This window comes from Barbus barbus, assembly GCF_936440315.1.
Source record: "Barbus barbus genome assembly, chromosome: 4".
Classification (NCBI taxonomy): Eukaryota; Metazoa; Chordata; class Actinopteri; order Cypriniformes; family Cyprinidae; genus Barbus; species Barbus barbus.
Window position 1 is genome coordinate 28,751,509 of NC_136732.1, and position 21,392 is coordinate 28,772,900.

General features: G+C 36.1%; 1 protein-coding gene across 1 annotated transcript in view; it reads left to right on the forward strand.

The window, feature by feature from the left end:
- The first annotated feature begins 602 nt into the window (after positions 1-602).
- Positions 603-21,392, forward strand: part of LOC306865974 (voltage-gated inwardly rectifying potassium channel KCNH6-like) — a 37,323-nt gene continuing 16,533 nt past the window's right edge. The window contains exons 1-6 of the mRNA XM_079410898.1: positions 603-1,167; positions 4,023-4,253; positions 8,335-8,487; positions 9,582-9,685; positions 9,768-10,017; positions 12,649-12,851. Coding sequence (XP_079267024.1) covers positions 1,092-1,167; positions 4,023-4,253; positions 8,335-8,487; positions 9,582-9,685; positions 9,768-10,017; positions 12,649-12,851 — 1,017 coding nt within the window. The 5' untranslated portion in view covers positions 603-1,091. The remainder of the gene's footprint in view (positions 1,168-4,022; positions 4,254-8,334; positions 8,488-9,581; positions 9,686-9,767; positions 10,018-12,648; positions 12,852-21,392) is intronic.

Consider the following 21,392-nt stretch of genomic DNA (forward strand, 5'->3'; position numbering starts at 1 on the left):
TATTCTTATTCTGTGACAACTTATTTACATGATGTGATGTTTTATTTTTTATCCAGAAAGTATATGGAATGACATTTTTTGAAGCCGAATATCCCAAGCCACTCAGAATACATACAGAATGCAGAACCTTATAATTTCAAGGTGGCTGTAGGCTATATATATAAGCCTCTGAGTGCCTCTGAAAATTTCTTCTAAAATGAGCATTAATCTCAGGCTCCTATGTTTATGTTCAGTTATTTCACTTTAATGGCATTGGAAAGAACCTATTCATTGCCATTAAAGTGAAATTACTGAACCTACATAGGAGTCTGATAAAAAAGCTAATTTTAGAAGAAAATTTCACACACACACACACACACACACACACACACTTAAGAGCTGTTGTACATTTCTAATTACCTTAAATGTAAATGCTACTAGGACAGTTAAAGGTTGCCTACTGCTGTGTTTAGTGGAAATGTTGTGCTCGTTTGTGGACTGGATCCCACTAGGTCTAGGACATACCTTTCAGAGAGAGAGAGAGAGAGAGAGAGAGAGAGAGAGAGAGAGAGAGAGAGAGAGAGAGAGAGAGAGAGAGAGAGAGAGAGAGAGAGAGAGAGAGAGAGAGAGAGCATCTGCCTTCCGTCAAAAGTGACAGCTGTGTCCACTGCCTCCCCTGTGAACGCAACGTACCATTATTCCACAATGAGCTTCGTCAGCCGAGCCGCACGCTGCCTCTGAGGTGTCGGACGTCTTTGGTTGTTCTTCTATTTTTGTTTCAGAACATGTTCCGTCTGATTTCAGGGAGCACGTCAGTGCGTTACCATTTCATCTGACTGCGCGAGAGTTTCGAGTCTAAAAACTGGAAGACATTTGCTTCCATCCAAACGCGCTTTCTTTGAATCTGCATTTCAACTCGGCGACTTTTCACTTTCTCGAGGAGCCCACAGGCATTCTCGTGTCATTTTTGTTTTGTTTTCCTGGACTATAATCACTTGTTTCCTTTACAATGCGTTCGAATTCTAGATTGTGTTATTTTGTCTTGCTCGCTCGTCCTTGAATAAGAGACAAACCCAGAATCAGAGGGCTCTTGAATCTGTCCACGCGTGAAGATGCCTGTACGCCGGGGACACGTCGCTCTCCAGAACACCTATCTGGACACCATCATCAGGAAATTCGACGGGCAAAGTGAGTTTCAAAACTTTTTATTTTCTTTCTTTGGGTTGGAAGATCATTTATTGCCATACACGTGCTAGTGTAGTCTAAAACATTAGACATAGCATTGTTTATTGGTGTTATTGTTTATTGATAAATCGGGGTCGTAATGCGTTCGTGGGAAACTGTCAGAGAACGGCCATTGAAGTGTGGACTGAAGGTCAGTCATGTGTAGTAGCCTATCAGTCAGATTTGATTTGCATAGCAGTTGATCATCAGGTGAGAGCAAATCAACGGACTCGGCTGGTTTTATCTACCTAATGCAAATGCAATAGAACAACTAATCTGTCACTAATAGGGAAAATTGCTAACAACCATCTGTCCTTCTGTTTTTTTCCATTCTTCTCTGTTTGTGTGCGAGCGTGCACGCTTGTTTTTATGTATCTCGTGCACCTGCTTTGTTCATTCAATCATGTGTTCTGATTTTACGCTTTGGAAAAAAAAGTGCATCACACATTACATAACCTTAAGATCAGTAATATCAGTTTGTATTTCCACTGTTTCACCACATTTGTCCTGTATGCATAAATCTTCGCGCTCTCTATTAGAAAGTCTATAGGAAGAATGCATTTTATGAGAACTTTCCAAGTTTTATGCTCAAGAGCCCTTTGACAAAATTCCCTTTCCAAATCCTAATCTTTACTCTCACACAATACTTAATCTGTATCCTTGCCAGGCCTACCCTAAATCTAGTTTTACTCCATAATAAATCCAGAGCCTGGTTTCTGCTCTATAAGGCCCTCGAGGGTTCTTCCAAATAACAAAGGTTGTTATCTTAGTAAAAGTTTCTTTCAGACAACTGTAAATATAGGTTTTAAACATCTCATTAATTATACAAGTTTGTTAGTTTGCTAACTAGTATCTGTAAGGAGCTAACTATAACAACAGTAAGCTGCTCAAGTGCTTTTCATTGGGAGGGTGGTCTGTCCATAAAGCATAACATATAGGCTAGTATTGTTTTTATGTGCCACTTTATTATTGATTTATTTATCACAAAGATTTGAGAGGAATCTTCAGTGTTTTTTATTTTAAAAGTCTGGTGGCGCTAATGGTGACAAATTGCAGTCCTATAATTTGCATTGCATGAAACGAACAGATTTAGCCCTGAAAATGAACTTTACATTTACATGTTATAAATATTTATTTTCATTTTTTTTAAATGATAAAAACAAACACCAACTAGGCCTAGTTGTCATCACAATATACCTTTTAATCATGACCATTGCTTTGGATTTGTTGCTGTGTACACTATTCATAAATCATGTAAAAAATTATGTAAAAGAGGACTTTATTTAAACTAGTTTTATAATCTTTAGTTTCATAACTTTAGCCTGCACATCTAATCATTTATCATAGTATCTTCTCCCTCTTCTGCATGTATTAGTTCTCCATGCTATTGCAGTGTCTTCATCCTTTAAGTACACATGAATGTATATATCTGCCTGTGCATATAGATATGTGAACGTGAGCCTGCTGCTCCTCCCTTCCCTCACTATCAGTTAAGGCTAAGTGTCATTTTGTGGCTGCTAGGCAACCATCTTAGTGCATTGTGTTCTGTTCCTGAAGTAAAAAGGCGATAATGAGTTTGATGCTTGGGGCATTAAAGTTCCTGTCACCAAACACAATTATCACTCAGAGATGAAGAAACATTACTGAGATTCAGAGATAAAAGCAGGCAGTTTGTGTGCTTGAAGGCTTGCACCCTTTAATATATAGAAATTTTAGTTAGCCTTCTCTTCAGTTCAAAGCAGAACCTCTAACCGTCTTAAGAGCAAGCTGTGTTGCTCTCCACCTGTTGAAGCTGATGTGTGAAGCTCTTGCTCCAAAAATAGCACAGCTGCTAGCAGATTTCCTGTTTATATCAAAGCAGTCGTCATAAATACAGAAAATGAGTAGTAGTACCGTACAGGCAAAGGAAGGAGAAGGAAAGAAAAGAAAGACATAAAACAGAATAGCCAAGTATGTGGATATGTGTTCAAGAGTTTTTTTTCTCTTTGTCTTTTAAACCTGTAAAAAAAAACAAAAAACAACAACAACAACAACAAAAACACACAGTTGTGGATTTTGTTGAAAAGTTACATAAAACTTTCTGAAAGTCACTAAAGATTTGAATAAAAAATAATTTAGAAGAGTTTTCATCAGTGATCTCACACTTTTAGATTGAACCCAACTATGCCTGTATTGAGGAGAACAGGGCTAGTCGACAGGGAAGAAAACTTGTAGTTATACATTTATTATTATTAAAAAATAACAACAACAAAAACAACAATAACAATACCAAAAATAATAATAATAATATGATTTGTTGGCTAAAACAATGGTTTATATGTATATATATATATATTGATTTGATATGTATTGAATTGATTTGTGTCTAACATTTTCCTGAAAAGTCTGTTATAGGCGTGATCAGTGTGCAGGTTACATTGTGACAGCTTACTCCATAGACCAATAATGTGACAACATTCCCCACCAAAACTGTGTGTTAAAGGACTGGTTCACTTCCACAATGAAAATATCCTGATCATTTACTCACCCCCATGTCATCCAAGATGTTCATGTCTTTCTTTCTTCAGTCGAAAAGAAATTAAGGTTTTTGAGGAAAACATTCCAGGGTTTATCTTCATATAATGGACTTCAATGGAGGCCAATGGGTTGAAGGTTTAAATAGCAGTTTCAGTGCAGCTTCAAAGGGCTCTACATGATCTCAGCCCAGGAATAAGGGTTGAAGTAATCCTTTAAATTATGTTGGGTTTTTTCCCAGTAATGGTGGAAGTGTTCATTTTTAACAAAAAAAAAATGTAACCCTTTGTTCCTTACCCAACCAGATCGTAAATTCCTGATTGCAAACGCCCAGATGAAGAACTGTGGGATCATCTACTGCAATGAGGGCTTCTGCCAGATGTTTGGTTTCTCACGGGCGGAGATCATGCAGCAGTCCTGCATGTGTCAGTTCCTGGTGGGGCCGGGCACTATGAAGAGCGCCCTGGCACAGCTGGCACAGGCCCTGCTCGGGTCAGAGGAGCGCAAGGTGGAGATCCTGTACTACTCTAAGGAAGGTATACTGGGCTTAGCGAGATTTACACTCACTTTTCACTCACCCACATGTGGCTGATGTTTTAATAGACATGAGCAGATGCAAATTTTTTTGTTTTTCACCATCTCATTCCATGCTGACAGCTACTTTCAGTCGTATGAGAAAGTGGTTTGGCATTGTGCTGACGGTCACATCATTACTATAGCAACCGATGCAGAGCCGATAGCAGTGCTAATAAACCATAAATGAAGTTTGGCTCTATTGACAAACCCAAACACAGGAAATAAACCAGTGTCAAACTATTTCCCATGTCTTTAATATGGCAGCTATATGAATAAAAGCCCACCTTTTCATTAAAAACAAAATGTCTTTTTGACACCACCTTTTCATCTATTCATTGTCTTTTCATAATCTGTTTACTCCAGAGTATGTGCATTAGCTGGAGTTTGTAAGTTAATTTTAAAAGCTTTTTGTTGTCAGATTTTAAATATATTATTGAAATTTAATCTTTTAGAGGTTTCACCCCTTTTAAGTATACATTTTTTTTAAATTAACAATTTAATTCAGCAAGATGCATTAAATTGATTAAAAGTGGCAGTAAAGACATTTATAATGTTATAAAACATGCTGTTCTTTACTTTTATAAATGTTATTCTAAACTTTATATTCATCAAACAATCCTAAAAAAATGTTTCCACAAAAATATTAAGCTGTTTTCAACATTGAAAATAATAAGTAATGTTTCTTGAGCACCAAATCAGCATATTCATTTGAATCATTTCTGAAGGATCATGTGATGTGATCATTACTCAAGAAGAGTAATGACTGTTAAAAATTCGGTTTTGCTTTACTGGAATAAATAGCATAAAATAAAATAGATAACAGTTTTTATTTTTTAAAAATCATACAAACTCTAAACTTTTAATAGTAGTGTACATAGAAAAAGCTTCCCAGAGATGTTTCCAATGCGACTTGCCTAAGAAGAGCTTAGAAACAGGTTTTTATGAAGAACTTTTGAATAGTTACCAGTATTTCACTGTAAATACACTCAGTGACCATATCTACACATCATCCTATGATGATATCTTCAGTTTCAGACACTCTGTTTCATTACATTCACACATAGACATAAACACATAGAGTAACACTTTGGTGGAAGTTCACCCAATAATGAAAATTCTGACATTAATTACTCACCCTCATGTCGTTCCAAACCCGTAAGATCTTCTTTCATCTTCGGAACCCAAATTAAGATATTGTTGATGAAATCCGAGAGCTTTCTGACCATGCATAGACAGCAACACAACTACTACGTTCAAGCTCCAGAAACGTAGTAAGGACAACGTTAAAATAGTGTGTGTGACATCAGTTGTTTAATCGTAATGTTATGAAGCTACGAGAATACTTTTTGGGAATGCGCCGCAGAGACTGACACGGAAGAGAAGTCATTACATTTGTTTTCTTTGCACACAAAAAATATTCTTGGAGCTTCATAAAATTATGGTTGAACCACTGTCACATGGACTTTTTTTACAATGTCTTTACTACCTTTCTGGGCCTTCAATGTGGTAGTTGTGTTGCTGTCTATGCAGGGTCAGAAAGCTCTCGGATTTCATCAAAAATATCTTAATTTGTTTGATGAAGATGAACGAAGGTCTTACGGGTTTGGAACGACATGAGAGTGAGTAAATAATGACAGAATTTTAATTTTTTTGGGTGAACTATCCCTTTAATACAGACACCAGCTGAGGGCCTGTCTGTCTAGCAGAGCTGCCCATGCCTCATGTCTTTAGTCTCCTCAGACAGGAACAGATGAATGGAGTTGCTGGCTGCACATCGTTAAGCCAGTGTTTGTGCATGTGTAGCTCAGCTAGAGAGTAGACAGGTGTTCCTTCGGCCCAGGAAGCGGTGCACTGATAACATTACCATGACAACAGGACTCCAGAGACTCACACCCCTATCACTAAACGAATGCACTGAGCTCAGATGCACGCATAGGCTGACATGCACGCGCTCACACGTGCTGCCGTCCCTCTGTTCTTTTTATCCATCACATATTTTTAGTGGATACAGCGTATCGAACTGTGTCACGGTTGAGCTGGAGACTGAACAGCACCTTTGTGTGTATGTGTGTGTGTGAGAGAGGGCAGGGTCTATATTTAGAGTGGTTGATGGCCTGCTTTAGTCAAGAGCTGAGGGGGGTCTGGCTGACTTTAATCATGCTGTTCTTTCTCCGGTTTTTCTGTCCTCCTTCCAGTCCCTCCCTTCTCATTTGTGCGACTCTTCCTCGCTGCTCTGCGTTTTCATTAGTTTGGTTTCATCGTTTGTCTCCTTTATTGCCTTTCTGTTCATTGTCGTGTCTGGGTTAAAAGTACAACACATGACGTTTTAATTTGTGTCATAATGAGAGTTTATCAGTAAAGCCTCATAGCCAAAATATTAGTGACCTCTACATGTTCTCGGTGCATCTGTTTATTTGTCTGAGAGGTTTGGAAAGTAGGGAGTTTAACCAATTAGAAATGATGCTCAGGGGTGAAATCACTCATACATGAACCGGGTGTGGATGTTAAAAGACAGAACTGCTGTCATCTGAATTAGTAGATTGACTTTAATTTGAGATAAAACATCCACACAAACTTTTCATCTACTCCACTGTTTAAACTGTTTGGGCTGGGATTAAGATTTTTGAAATAAGCCTCTCATCACAAAGGCTGCATTTATTTGATCAAAAATACAGTAAAATAGTAATGTGAAATATTGTTACAATTTAAAATACCTGTTTTCTATTTTAATATATTTAAAATTTATTTTATTTCTGTGATGACAAAGCTGATTAGTCACATGATCCTTCAGATATCATTCTAATACATTTACATTTAGTCATTTAGCAGACGCTTTTATCCAATGCAGTTTACAAATGAGGACAATGGAAGCAATCAAAATCAACAAAAGAGCAACGATATGCAAGTGCTATGACAAGTCTCAGTTAGCCTAACGCAGTACATGTATCAAGGTTTTTTTGTAATTATATAATAAATAAAAACAAAACATAGTATAGAAAAAGAATAGAGCAAGCTAGTGTTAGAGGCCTTTTTTGCTTTTTGTTAATTGTATAATAAATAAAAAGAAAACAAATAGATAGAATACAAAAAGATTAGAGAAGCTAGTGTTCATTTAATTTTTTTGGAAAACAAGCAGTTAGTAAATGAATAGAGTGCAAGTCTAAAGGGGAAGTTGTTTTTCTAATATGCTGGTTTATTGCTCAAGAAACATTTATTTGTATTATTATCAATGTTGAAAACAGTTGTGCAGCTTAATATTTTTGTGGAAACAGTTTTACATTTTTTTTTTTTTGGATTATATGATGAGTAGAAAGTTTAAAGAACAGCATTCATGTGAATCAGGAAGGTTGTCCAAAACTCTTCTAGTGGGTCAACAAACACACAATATACATTTGTCATTATGATGAGTGATTTAGTTTATGTTTGTGTGTGTGTGTGTGTGTGTGTGTAGATAAGAAGTTTGCAGAATGGATGGATAGATAAAGTTTTTTAATTTTATTTGCTGTTTTGAATTAAAATGCTTCCTGTGTGCTTACTATTTAGAATTTCAATGTTTCAAATGAAACAAGGGTGGAAATGGGGAATGACATTATGATTTTCTTTTTCTTTTTCTTTTATTTTTAGTAGTGCTAGTGACAGCGCTCTTTAAACTTGAAATAGTTTTAGAATGAGTTGTAGATTTGTAAAAAAAATGTAATATGTAGATAAATATGGGAACTATATATCAGCGTTACCCTGAAATAATCTGTTACAGCAATCTAAGGTCTCCCCTATTTAATAGATTTATGTTTCCTCGTAATCATGGATTTCAGACCCCCCGAACAGCAGCACCTGTGTGTGGGAGTTTTATTGTGTGTTTGTGTAAGTGAGTGTGTTTGGACTACTCACAGCCCTCACATTGGTATTTATAACAGCTCTTCATGAAAACTAAACTATACTTGTGCTGTATTTTGTACTCAAACATCTCTGCTAGCTGACGTCTCTGACACTCGGTTCATTCTCTTTCTCTCCTGTGTGTGTCTGCGTCTCTTGGCCTTTCAGGGACATGTAGGCCATGTTTGGTTGATGTTGTTCCAGTAAAGAACGAGGAAGGAGTCGTAATCATGTTCATCTTAAACTTCCAAGAGCTTTTAGACTCATCCGTGAAAAAAGGTGGCTTCAAACAGCGAATGACACACAGCTGGCTACAGGCAGGTGCGTGTCCCCCCTTTCTCTTGTTTGTGGGAGAGATTCTGGCCCTTTCTGTAACAGCCTTATAAGGTAAACACATTGACTGCTGTGCTTGGTGTGACGGTCCGTGTGTAGGTGTAGCCAGAGGCAGCATTTGATAAAGGTGGTGTCAAATTCTGGTTGCAGAGTGTTTATGTATGTGTGAAGTTAAGTATGTGTGTGTGTATATGCCTGGCCCCCAGTGTTGTATATTAGAAACTATGAGATATTTTGCTGACAAAAATAACCATAAATTTCATAATAATAATAATGAATTAATATACACATTAATATTATTAATGTATGAAGTTATTTTTATTTGTTTTTACATATATAAATGATTATATCCATTACATATATAAATATAATTATATTTAATTATAAATGGACAATTATATTTTTAGAATTAATTATAAAAATGCATATGCAAAATATTAATAGTATGTATTACTATTAATGTATATAATGTATAAGCTTTTTGTTTTAAAATATATAAATGTTTATTATTATTATTATGAAATTGTTAATACATTTAAAATATTTTTATTAATAAATCATATATATATATATTTTTTTAAATAATAAAATTCCAAAAATAAAATTGAATGTATATAAATAAATATAGTAAATTTAAATGATTATTTTTTTATTAGCAGTAGTAGTAGTAATATTAGTAGTATTTATCCAATAAATCTGATATTTATCAAAGGCTTTTATCAAATGCAACACTCCATTTATTACAGGGAGCATCTTAGGTTGGTAACAATTTATTTATCAGCCCATTTCCACACCTTATCTAGTATCTCCTGTGGGAAAGATATCCTATACAGCAATGTATTTAAATGGAGAGAAAATGTCTTCTCCTACTTCATAGGTTTTCTTCCAGAGAAAAGACCCTAGTAGTCTCAAATGTGTCTTTTAAAGAGATCTCATCAGTATCTAGCACTGAGCCCAGATTTGTCAGGTATGATTAAAACGACTTCAAGACCAGAAAGACAAGAACTCACCAGTTATGTCTCCTGAGCTTTGAGCAAAAACATATTCCTCTTGGATTATTTAACCTTATGTTTGTGCATCAGGTCAGAAACGCAAGATGAGGCTGCGAATGCCCTCTCTCCGTGTCAAGCGGCAGCCGTCCCTTCCTAAGGACCACTTTGAGGGAGTGGTGGTGGACTACCTACAGGTACATGTATGCATATGTGACACACATCCGAGTTCATATTGCCACAGACACATGATCTACATCTCCCCTCTGTGTCCTGCAGCCCTCTCATGAGGAGGTGGCTTTGAAAGACCTCCAGATGTCTCCAGACAGCTACTTGAAATCAGAGACCCAGGCCCTGATTCAGCAGACCCCCTCCACATGCAGCTTTTCATCCCCACTCACACGGTCCTCAGACCGGCTGGAGCCCAGCGGACCCCCTCTCAAACACAGCCACTCCAGAGAGAGCGTCCACAGCCTGCGCCGGGCCTCCTCGCTGCACGACATCGACGGCATGAGGGACCAGTGGAGCGGTATGAGTGTTTGTGCTTGCACTCATCTAGTTCCTAGTGTAAACAACATACTATCACAAACATTGACTGTGTGTGAAACTTTATTATATTTACACATTATCAGACAGTACTAGGGTAAAAAAAGACCTTGAGGCAAGTTTAAATCTAGTATCAGTGTAACATCCTGTCTTTGTAAGGTTTGCAAAGATTGAAAAAATAAAATGATATCTCACCCTAGTAAAATGTAATATATTTAAAATACATTTATTTCATACTAAGTTAAGTTCAAATTTATTAACATATTTACTGCACAACGCACATTTCTTAATATTAAGCTTAAAATGTGTTTTAATGTCACTATTTATGAGTATTGTATGATCTATGAATAATATCTGTGTTTAAAAGTTTATTTAAAGTGTAGCTGAAGTATACCTGCAATAGTTCCAGTTTAGCACAATCAGATATACTTCAGAATCTCTGTAATTGGACTTCAGCACTACTTCTGCACAATTAAAGTGCACTGAGCACAAAATTAGTTGTTCCAGTTTAGCAGGCTTTAAATATACCAGTTTATTATACTAAAAGTACAATTGCAGGCTATTTTTATTAAGTACATAAATATGTAAATGTATTTGTAGTGTACTTAGCATGAAATAAATGTATTTCAAATTCATTTTAGTATATTTATATTTCACTACGGATTTCACAGATAAAATAATTTTTATTTAGGTTTTTTTAATCAACGGATTTTTTGTATTCTGTGTTTACAAAGAAATAGTCATTAAATATACTCTTGTATCTCTAAATCTCACTCCCTTTTCTAGATCATCAGATGTTTTGTAATGGGGATATAAAACGCTTAACATGGGTTAATGCACTAAAAATTACTAAGGAAAGCACTTTCTCTCAGATAAGACTTGTAATAAACATTGACTGCAAACAAAGCCATAATTCACAGAAAATAAGTTATTTTACATTAAGTGTTTTTTTCTCTATAGAAATTATTTAAAAGGAAACGTTTTAAAATGGCAACTATCAAGCACAGAATTTCTCTTAAACCTTAGCTTGTCTGCAAGTTTGTCTTAGTTTGTCTGCAAGTTTGTCTTAGTTTGTCTGCAAGCAAAGGGAGGATGCTATCATCAAAAGACAAAGCACATTTTCCTTAATAAAAATCCAGATTTGGATTACATAATGTTACATTTTTTTAGGACATTAAGCCACAATTTTATATTTTAAAGAATAAAACAAATAAAATTTCAAGCAGGGAAGCTTTATTGATTGAAATGACTAATTACTAATTAACTGTTTATTGAAGAATCTTGAAAAAGCATATCAGCACAACTGTTTTCAACATTGATAATAATACAAAATGTGTCTTAACTAACAAATCAGCATATTAGAATAATTTGTGACAATAATGACTGGAGCAATAATGCTAGAAATTCAGTTATTTTGCCATCTTTTTCCATTTTATAATGTATTAATAGAAAACATTATTTTAAATTGTAATAATAATAAATATATAAAAATGTAAGATATATAAAGTCATATTGTGAGATATAAACTAACAATTCATTTTTAGATATAAACTTAAAAGTAAAACTAAAGCCATAATTTTGATGGATACCACCTTCCATAGTTTGACTTTCCAATATGGTGTAAAATATTTGGTCTTCCATAGATACTGTGTCAGTATATTGAAAGCTGCTTTCCTATAACAGCCTTCTACAGTAGAGAAACACATAAACATTATTGTCTGTATCCTTGGATTGCAGTGCCATTAGCAGAAGATTTTAACAAGGGAAGTGTTAGTGAAACTTGGTTCTTTCTTATTCTTTTTTGGTCAGACTGCCTTTGTAAATCATGCCATATGTCTGAGCATTTAGATATGTTTAATATGACCGGGACCCCAGCCGGAATGGAGCGGAATAGATACTCGTCAGCTTAATATTGCACGCGGTCCGTTTGATCGGCTCTCTGGTCTCTGCTGTGATTAGACTCTTCCATTAGCATTGAACAGGAGTACCATGACCGAGTACAGGATGTGCTTTCAATGGAAATTAAGTGTTATATTTGAATTTATCCTTGACTACATAATAAGTCTGATCAAAACCAATTAGTCTAAAATAGCAGAAGCATTTAATATAAATGAGCCAGTATGCTTTACTAATGGAGTTTGTGGAACAACTCCAAAAAGCAGCACAAAGCATAATGAGCATTACAAAGCGCTCCATTCGGACATGTTAAATTGCAACATTTAAGTCTCTGCGTGTCCAGAATGAGGCTTTTTGGTTCTCCGGTGAAATGGTCACATGTGGCGGCCTGACAGGCCTATTTCTGTAGCTGTAGTCCTAATCAATGCTTTTGTGTGACTGTGATTACCCATAGCCACCCCTGATGTGCCTGCCACTATGCATGTGTGTGTGCATGAGCTCTTAATTGTGTGTTCTGTCATTATAAAGGTATCCGTATGACTCATAGGTCTAAATGAACACTTTTTCATTATTGCATACACAAACGGTGGCATTACTGGCACTGCAATGGCAGACGCATGCAGGTAGTGCAAGTCACATGGTATGACATTGTTTTAATCAAACAACGTAACGATATGTTTTGATGGCTGATTTAATAGGTGTGATTTTTATTTTTCAGATCTGAAGCCCAGTAACGTGAACTCCACCTCAGACTCTGATTTGATGCGGCACCATGCTATTGGCCGCATCCCTCAGGTGACGATATCCTTCGGCTCAGATCGTCTCAGGCCACCTTCCCCCACAGAGATCGAGATCATAGCACCCAGCAAGATGAAAGACCGTACACAGAACGTCTCAGGAAAGGTCACCCAAGTCACGCAGGTAATAAATACTTGACAGTAATAAATAATAACTTGACAGCTCATCCACGTATTTCATGCAAGTGTAAATACCAGATTCAGGGTATTTTTTCTTATCTTTTTGCTCACTTAGTGAGGTATAGAGACTTAGTCACCTAACCCTATTTATTTATGGTGTTGTCAATATACAGCTTGAGATTTAAAGAAAAAAGCCAAATAATTGTAGATTGTAGAAACCTCAGTAAGGTACAACTTAAAGCTGTCAGTAAAATTTTATGCACAGTGTGCCAATGAACTAATATCATTAATTCCAATTATCATATGATATTTGATACATACGCTCAAGGGCGTAGTTTTGGTTTGAACATTGGGGGGGGGGGGGGGGGGGGGGGGGGGTTGAAGTGGTCTCCGGGTCATGCTCCCTCTTAAGGTTTATTTATTTGTTTGTTTGCTTAAATGTTTATTTTTGTAAAATGGTCTTTTGTGCTGTCCACCACACATGCAAAGTTGGTTGATTGCGTAATTGCAATAAAGTAATAGGCTAGTTAACATTTACTTGTTTACATAGGATATATAATGTATTTTATATTATTTAGACACTTAGGCTATAGTTTGACAGAATGTTCTAATTCAACACGCCATGGGAAGTTAATCTAACTTAACATTTTCTTATATTGATATTCTTTATTTCTTACTCCTTAACATTTCATCAGGCTCTTAATGATGTAATCTGTGCCATCACTGGAATATCTGAAGGTTTTTCCATCACTCATCATTAGAACCCATTGTCTCTTGATTCTGACTTGTACTTGCTCTTATGAAAAAGTGCCATAGTTCTTAATTGTAGCATTTGTTATAATAAGGGTAGCCTCATTACCAGGCAAATAATTCCTTTTTAATTAATCTATATTGCATTTGTTATGAGAAACAACAGCCTTTAGAAACAATAGCTACAACATGCCACAGTTCTAATATAAATCTTTAGGGAAAAATCTATTCCCTTAACAGATTATCTATTATAAATTCTACAAGTTAGACTAAATTTACCACACTAAATAAGCCTACAGTAAAACGTGATAAATTATAGTAAAGGTGGTCATGAGTAGTTTAAAAATAGTTTTATATTATGTTAGTGCTAGTGCAAGATTATGTTTTCTCCTCTTTTCATCAGTCTTTTTAGGTTGGGCCTTTTTTTAGATAATTTTAATAAATAAAAAAATTAAAAAGAACTCTTTTGCAACAATATAATAGTCTGCACTATCACATGCAATGTTAGTCTGTGAAGACGAAATGATTATAGCTTGACCAAACCTTAAAATGTTAAGTCTTGACATTTGATGGTTTTATAGGTTTTGAGGATAGACAGATAAACTGTATACTTTTCATCATATGTAATATATTAACTTTGTCATTTCAGTTAATGTTCCATGAAAATCTACATTTAAAAAGATGCTATCTATTTATGATTACATCTTTTTACACACTAACAAACAAAAAGACCTGCACAAGTTGACATTGACATAACAAAAGCTTTCACCAGTCCTCGTCAGGCAATGAAAAGGTTGGTGACATCATCTACATGATTTAGTATTTTGTAACATCTTCACACAGGTCAGTTAAGCGACCTATATACAGAGACCACTGAGTCCTGTGCTGATGTGGGCAGAGCTTATTTAGCTGTTGTGTAGGGAACAGACTCACATTGACACACTTTTCTACCCCTGTGCTTTCTGTGTGATTATTGCAGTGTACTGGGAATACTGGACTGCATGCTTATGCGCTTAAGTTGCTGCATGTTATGTATTTCACATAATGACTGCAAAGATTTGCCATTGTACAATTGCCATTGAACAATTTGCAATTGTCAAAGTTTAGAGAAAAGTTGTACAAAAATAAAATCAAAGAAAGACATTGAAAATGACAGAGAGAAAGAGATTTTATTGGTGACGTCTCTCTCCATGGACACACGTGGGAGACTGTGTTGTCCTACCAGTGGAAAAATCAATCATGCTGACAAATCTACTGCCAGCTTGCACATTCCTATCATAAAGTCTGTGTGTGTTATTAGCTTTTATTGTAGCGTATGACACATTTCCACAGGTGAACTGAACGTTTCCCCCTTCTTCCTAATTATTAGTCCAAACTAAGTAAATTCAGTATTTTATTATATTATATTATTATAGTCTTGATATATTTGAGTAAACTCACAAACACTTATGTTAAAGGAGAGTTTACCCAAAATGAAAATCCTGTCATTCTTCATTCACTCTCATGTTGTTCCAAACTTTGACTTTAAAAGATTGTTGGTAACCAAACACTATGAATTCCATTGTGTTCCATTATATGGACCAAAAACATACATTTCTCAAAATGTCTTCTTTTGACTCAAAATCTTCTTTGAACTGACACGCATGGCCTCAGATTTGTTGATCCAGCCATATTTTGAGAATATTAGGAGCATTATCATTTGCGTGAGCATGTGTGTGGAGGACTGTGTGTTTGTGTGTGTGTGGCTGCTCTCTGCTGGTGACCTTGGCTTCTAGGGCTAATGGAAGTAGAGGGCAGTGGTAGCAGAGGCCAAAGAGACACTGACTGTCTGTTTCTCTACTCACACACATCTGTGATAAGTCTACATGCAAACACACACTCTTTCTCTGGCCCTCTCTGCTTACTCTCTCATTCTCGCTTTCTGTCTCACTCTTGCTCGCTCTTTCTCTCTCTGCTAAAATTTGTACGTTTGTTTGTTTAACATTTCTTTAGTTTGTATATTTAGATTCTATCCCCTACCATCACACAAACCATTTTACATTTTAGCTTTCTTTTAATGCATTATTTAGTATTAAGTAATTTTGAAGCTGCCAATGTAGGTAATTAGTGTAAAGCTTGCGTATGAGCGGTTGGAGATTTGCTTAATGTTATGGTATTAAGGCATATGGGCAGTCTGTTGTTTGGCATTACATCCTGAGGTACAGCTGTAACAGACAATTCCTGGCTTGATAATTGGACTTCGATTTGACACTGAGCAAGAAGGGAAATGATCATCTGCATTGATCTTTGTCGCTACTGATTTGTCTACATAACATGACGTACCTAGTTATGTGACCAGCTGCATTGTTTTTAGTAGACCGGTCTGCATGTGAGGAGCATTAAACTTTGAATGAAGTATGAGCATGAATTTCATAGATATGTGGATTCCTAGAATCACAGACATATTAGCAAGTTCATTGAAAAGTCATGAACAGTTCTGTTACCCTCATTGGCCTGTCCATTAAATATGGGGGGGGAGGATTTTAGTGGATGTGCCTTATTTTGTTGGATGTTCCCTGTCTAATTGTGTACAATTTGCAATAAAAAAAAAATGGCCAAAAATGTACACTACCACTCAGTTGTGAAGATTTTTTAAATGTTTCGGAAAGAAGTCTTGAAAGTGTGCTAACACGGCTGCATTTATTTGATAATAAATACAGTCAAGTATGGTAAATACAGTCAAGTCACTGTTACTTGTATAGTGCTTTAACAATGCAAATTGTGTCAAAGTAGCAAAAAATCTAAAAGCAATCTAAAGCAAAATCAGATTGTGCAAAGGACTCATCTGGTTCCCGTGGTCTTGTCCCGATGGCCGTCTAGGAGACAGGGCCTTCACTGGGGATCAGTCTCTGAGGCTCATCTAGGTGTCCTGGCTGTAGAGGTCATCTCTAGGTGCTGATCCACCATCTGATCTGGATGCAGTTTGGATCTGGGTGGCTACGGTGACCTCAGAATAAGAACGAAACAGACTAATATTAGCGTAGACGCCATTCTTCTAACAATGTAACAAGTACATCAGGTGTTTTGGGAAGTGTTCCCGGTTCCGGTTGACCTAATTAATGCAGCCTAACAATCCTTTAACAGATTTGAATTATAGAAATGCGATAGTGTATTATGTGTAAACCAGGTTAAAGAGATGGGTCTTTAATCTAGATTTAAACTGATAGAGTGTGTCTGCTTCCCGAACAGTGTTAGGTAGATTGTTCCAGAGTTTGGCGCTAAATAGGAAAACGATCTCCCGGCCGCAGTTGATTTTGATATTCTAGGTATTATCAAATGGCCAGAGTTTTGAGATCGCAGCGGACGTGAAGGACTATAATGCGATAAGAGCTCACTCACGTACTGAGGAGCTAAGCCATTCAGGGCTTTATAGGTAATTAACAAGATTTTAAAATCTATACGATGTTTGATGGAGAGCCAATGCAGTGTTGACAGAACCGGGCTAATATGGTCGTACTTCCTGGTTCTAGTAAGGACTCTAGCTGCTGCGTTTTGGACCAACTGGAGTTTGTTGATCAAGCGTGCAGAACAACCACCCAATAACACATTACAATAATCTAACCTTGAGGTCATAAACGCATGAATTAGTATTTCTACATTTGACGTTGAGAGCATAGGTCGCAATTTAGATATGTTTTTGAGATGGAAAAACGCAGTTTTATAGATGCTAGAAACATGGCTTTCAATTAATGAAAGATTGCTATCAAACAGCACACCTAGGTTCCTAACTGATGAAGAAGAATTGACAGAGCAGCTGTCAAGTGTTAGATAGTGTTCTAGGTTATTACATGTGGGGTTTTTAGGTCTGATAATTAACACCTCTGTTTTTTCTGATTTTAGCAGTAAGAAATTACTCGTCATCCAGTTTTTCCAGAGTAATCCCGACTCACCACAGTTGTTTGCAGAGGTGGGTAGTAACGAGTTACATTTACTTCGTTACATTTACTTGAGTAATTTTTTTGGGTAACTAATACTTTTAGAGTATATTTAAAAATGGGTACTTACTCAAGTACATTTTTAGTGAAAAAACTGTACTTTTACTTCGTTACTGTGGGCGACGCTCCTCTCGTTACTTTATCTTAATGCAATACAAGTTAAAAATGCTTCAACTTATTCCAAACGCACCGTCTACTTTTCTCTGGGCAATGAGCGATGCCCATTCGCGAATGATTCATTCTTTTGAGTCAATTCTGTTCAAAGGCTTGATCAAACCAGTTGGCAAACCAGTGAATCGGTTCGCGAATCAGTTTGAATGATTCGTTCAGTTCCCTGCCACACGCGCTGACTCTGAAGCGGTTCTCACTCTTGTTGTAACAGAAAGTTTAAGAACATCAAGAGCGTTGAGCGCAGCGGCGCGACCTGTTCCATGAGGAATGCCTTTGCCTATACACAATTAATACTGATATTTTCACAATATTTACACTTGCAGAAATTTATGCTACATTTATTTACATTTTGCAGAACAGAATCGTGGGCATTTGTTTCGTTATGTTCAGATGTTCGGTAGCCTGTCATGTGAGGGGTTTTCACTCTTCTCCATGTCAGAGGTTATATACATATAGGCTATAATGCATAATTAATATACTTTGAAATATAATTTAATTCAGTGATTCAAATCAGAAATTTCATCAGCTGTTACTCCAGTTTTCAGAGTCATATGATCCTTCAGAAATCATTCTAATATATTGATTTGTTTTTGAGAACAAAAGCGTTTGAAACAGTTTTGCTATTTAATGTTTTTTGGAACCAGTGACATTCTTTGATGAATAGAAAGCTAAAAAGAGCAGCATTGATAATAAATTAACATACTGGAACGATTTCTGAAGGATTATGTGACACTGAAGACTGGCGTAAAGGCTGATGAAAATTCTGATTTGCATCACTGAAAAAAAAAAGCATTACAAATATTTTGAACGTGTGTGTGTGTGTGTGTGTATATATATATATATAGAGAGAGAGAGAGAGAGAGAGAGAGAGAGACACACACACACATTACATAAATTTATCTATCTAAATAAAAATAGACTATAGATATACAATATATGATCAAAAGTAACTAGTTACTAACTACTTGAGTAGTTTTTTTTCCGATACTTTTTTACTCTTACTCAAGTAACTATTCAGACTATTACTTTTACTTGAGTACAGTTTTTGGGTTCTGTACCCACCTCTGGTTGTTTGATGGACTCGTAAAAAAGGAGCGAGAAAGAAAAGAAACAGTACAACTCTAATATTGTAAAATAGTGTTACAGTTTAATTGAATTGTTTTATATTTTCATATATTTTCAAATGTAATTATTCCTGTCATGGCAAAACTGAATTTTCAGCATCCATTACTCCAGTCTTCAGTGTCACATGATCCTTCAGAACTGTTTTTCAGGATTGTTTTATGAATAGAATGTTCGGAAGAAATGCATTTATTTGAAATATAAATAGGAAATATGAAAATCTTTTGTAACTTTCTGAATGCTTACTATCACTTTTGATCAATTTAATGCATTCTTGTGAATTAGAAGTATTTATTAAACTAAATAGATAAATACAAAATTTTACTGACCCCAAACTTTAATGGGGAAAAATCAGGGTCCAGTTATCCTGCTTTCAATACAAATAAATTAATTTGAAATTGTTGTTATGCATGTTCAGTAAAAATGCTCTTGAGAATTATGTTTGAATAAATAAGCATGTGACATATGCATGCCACAGTGCAGCTGCAGAGTGCAAATCCATTGATATTGTAAATCCCTGAATATCAGTGCCAAGCATGCGAAGTATAGACAGTAGTGACACTGTTCAATACATGTGCGTCATTTACACTCTCCACACAATTCACTTTCTTTAAGCAATTACAGTTTCTTTACTGAAATGGAGATTTCCATTATTTTACTATTACTTGTTTTACACTAGAACATATAGTAATTAAAAAGTAAAAAAAAAAAAAACTTTCAGATTACAAAAATATGTTTTGTAGTTGTCTGAAGCAGAGATAAAGGGATTCCATAGACTACACTAGTTCAAATAATGTAATATGATAAAGGCACACAAAATGATAAGAACCATGATAAGTCTGTGTGAGATGTGCATCTTTTGCAGTGCCTGTATTAGATCCATATTCTGTCTACACATTCTAATCATTACACAAATGGGATGGCCGTCGTCCATTCCACACCTTTATCAGTATGTGTGTGTGTGTTTGTGTGTTTGCGTGCATGAGGAAAAAGAGAGCGAGTGTGAAAGGGCGGTGTTTCCCTGTGTCAGTGCTCTGTGTATCTGTCTCAGCACGGCTCAGAGAATGCCACCATGAGCTTCAAACAGAAACTTAAGCCTGTAAGTACCATCCTTGCCTTGACCTTTATTTATCTCCTCTTCACCCACTCTCTCTTTTCGTACCTTCGCTGCTTTGTGTTTCTCTTTCACTCTGTCTGATTTTCACCTCTCACACCTGGTTGGGGAAAAAAATAGGTCAGGACCAGGATGGATTTGACTGACAGCTGATGCCACTCACATAGATCACTGTTAATGCTGTTGTTTCAGTGTCAGACTCTGTTGACTTTTTTTGAGACATATGCAAATCGAGACGTGCTTTTGCCTGAGGTCGCGTCCCTTTATTTTGCCTCTGTCTTTATATCTTTGTTTTGTCTTATTGCCGTTCACCATGTGTTTGTTTTATTTGTATTAGTGGTGTGTATTACACGTCTTTGTTTGATTTTTGTTTGTTTTTCCGTTTTTTGTATTAGTGTTTTTTTATTCCCATTTACTGTGTGTTTGTTTTTTTGTTGTAGTTGATTTAACATGTCCCTTTGTTTTGTTTTAGTTTGTTTTATCTTTCTTTTGTTGCCCTTTCCCTTTTTTGTTTCCATATGTATTAGCTTGTGAACACATCCTTTCATGCACCACGTGTTTGTTTTGCATGTTGAGGTGCAATGTTGCATGCTAAAAGCTTCTTCTTTTTTTCAGAGAGCACTGGAATTTTTTTAATATAAACAATGTGTAGTATCAAAAAACACGTCATGGAAATGTTACACTGACCTTAGCTGTACAAGATAAAGCTGTTGGTGAAGTTCTGCATGTTGCATGCTTTACTTTTGCGTATCTTTGTGTGTGTGTGTGTGTGTGTGTGAGTTCGTGGCTGTAGTCAGCGTGCAGACAGTGACAATGGATTTGCCTGGTTCCATCATTATGAAACAGTGTTAGATTATATCAATAAGCACGGATATCTCGCTCCAGTGAATTCGTGTGTGTGCATGTGAGCGCCTTCTGTCATTAGGATCTCTTCAGCACATGGAACTGAATGTGCATTCACACAGTGTGTGTTTGTGTGTATGTGTGTGTGTGTTCGCAGACATGTGCAGACTGATAAGAAAGGATGTGACTGCACATGATGAGTACATGTTGATGCTGTTACGAAATTTGTATAATATATGAAGTGTTATAAATATGAATGAATAAGATACTGAGTGAGAATGGACATATTTGTTTTGAAAATTGCAGATGTTTTGTGTGTGAGTTGTGAATGACAGTTTTCAAGGCCGCTGACTTCTTATTTTGCCACATGAAACTGAGCGATAAGACTATGTGTGCTTGTGTGGGAAAGGTTTTGCTACTGTATGGGGACCAGATGCCTTTCAACTGATAGCAAAATCTGAAATCACTTGCCATTGCTGCTTGTGAATAAGAAAAAAAGAGGAATAAACATATAAAATAATGTCTGAATGGATATCAAGGTTTATGTGCAGTTCAGGGGTAGAGTTAGAGT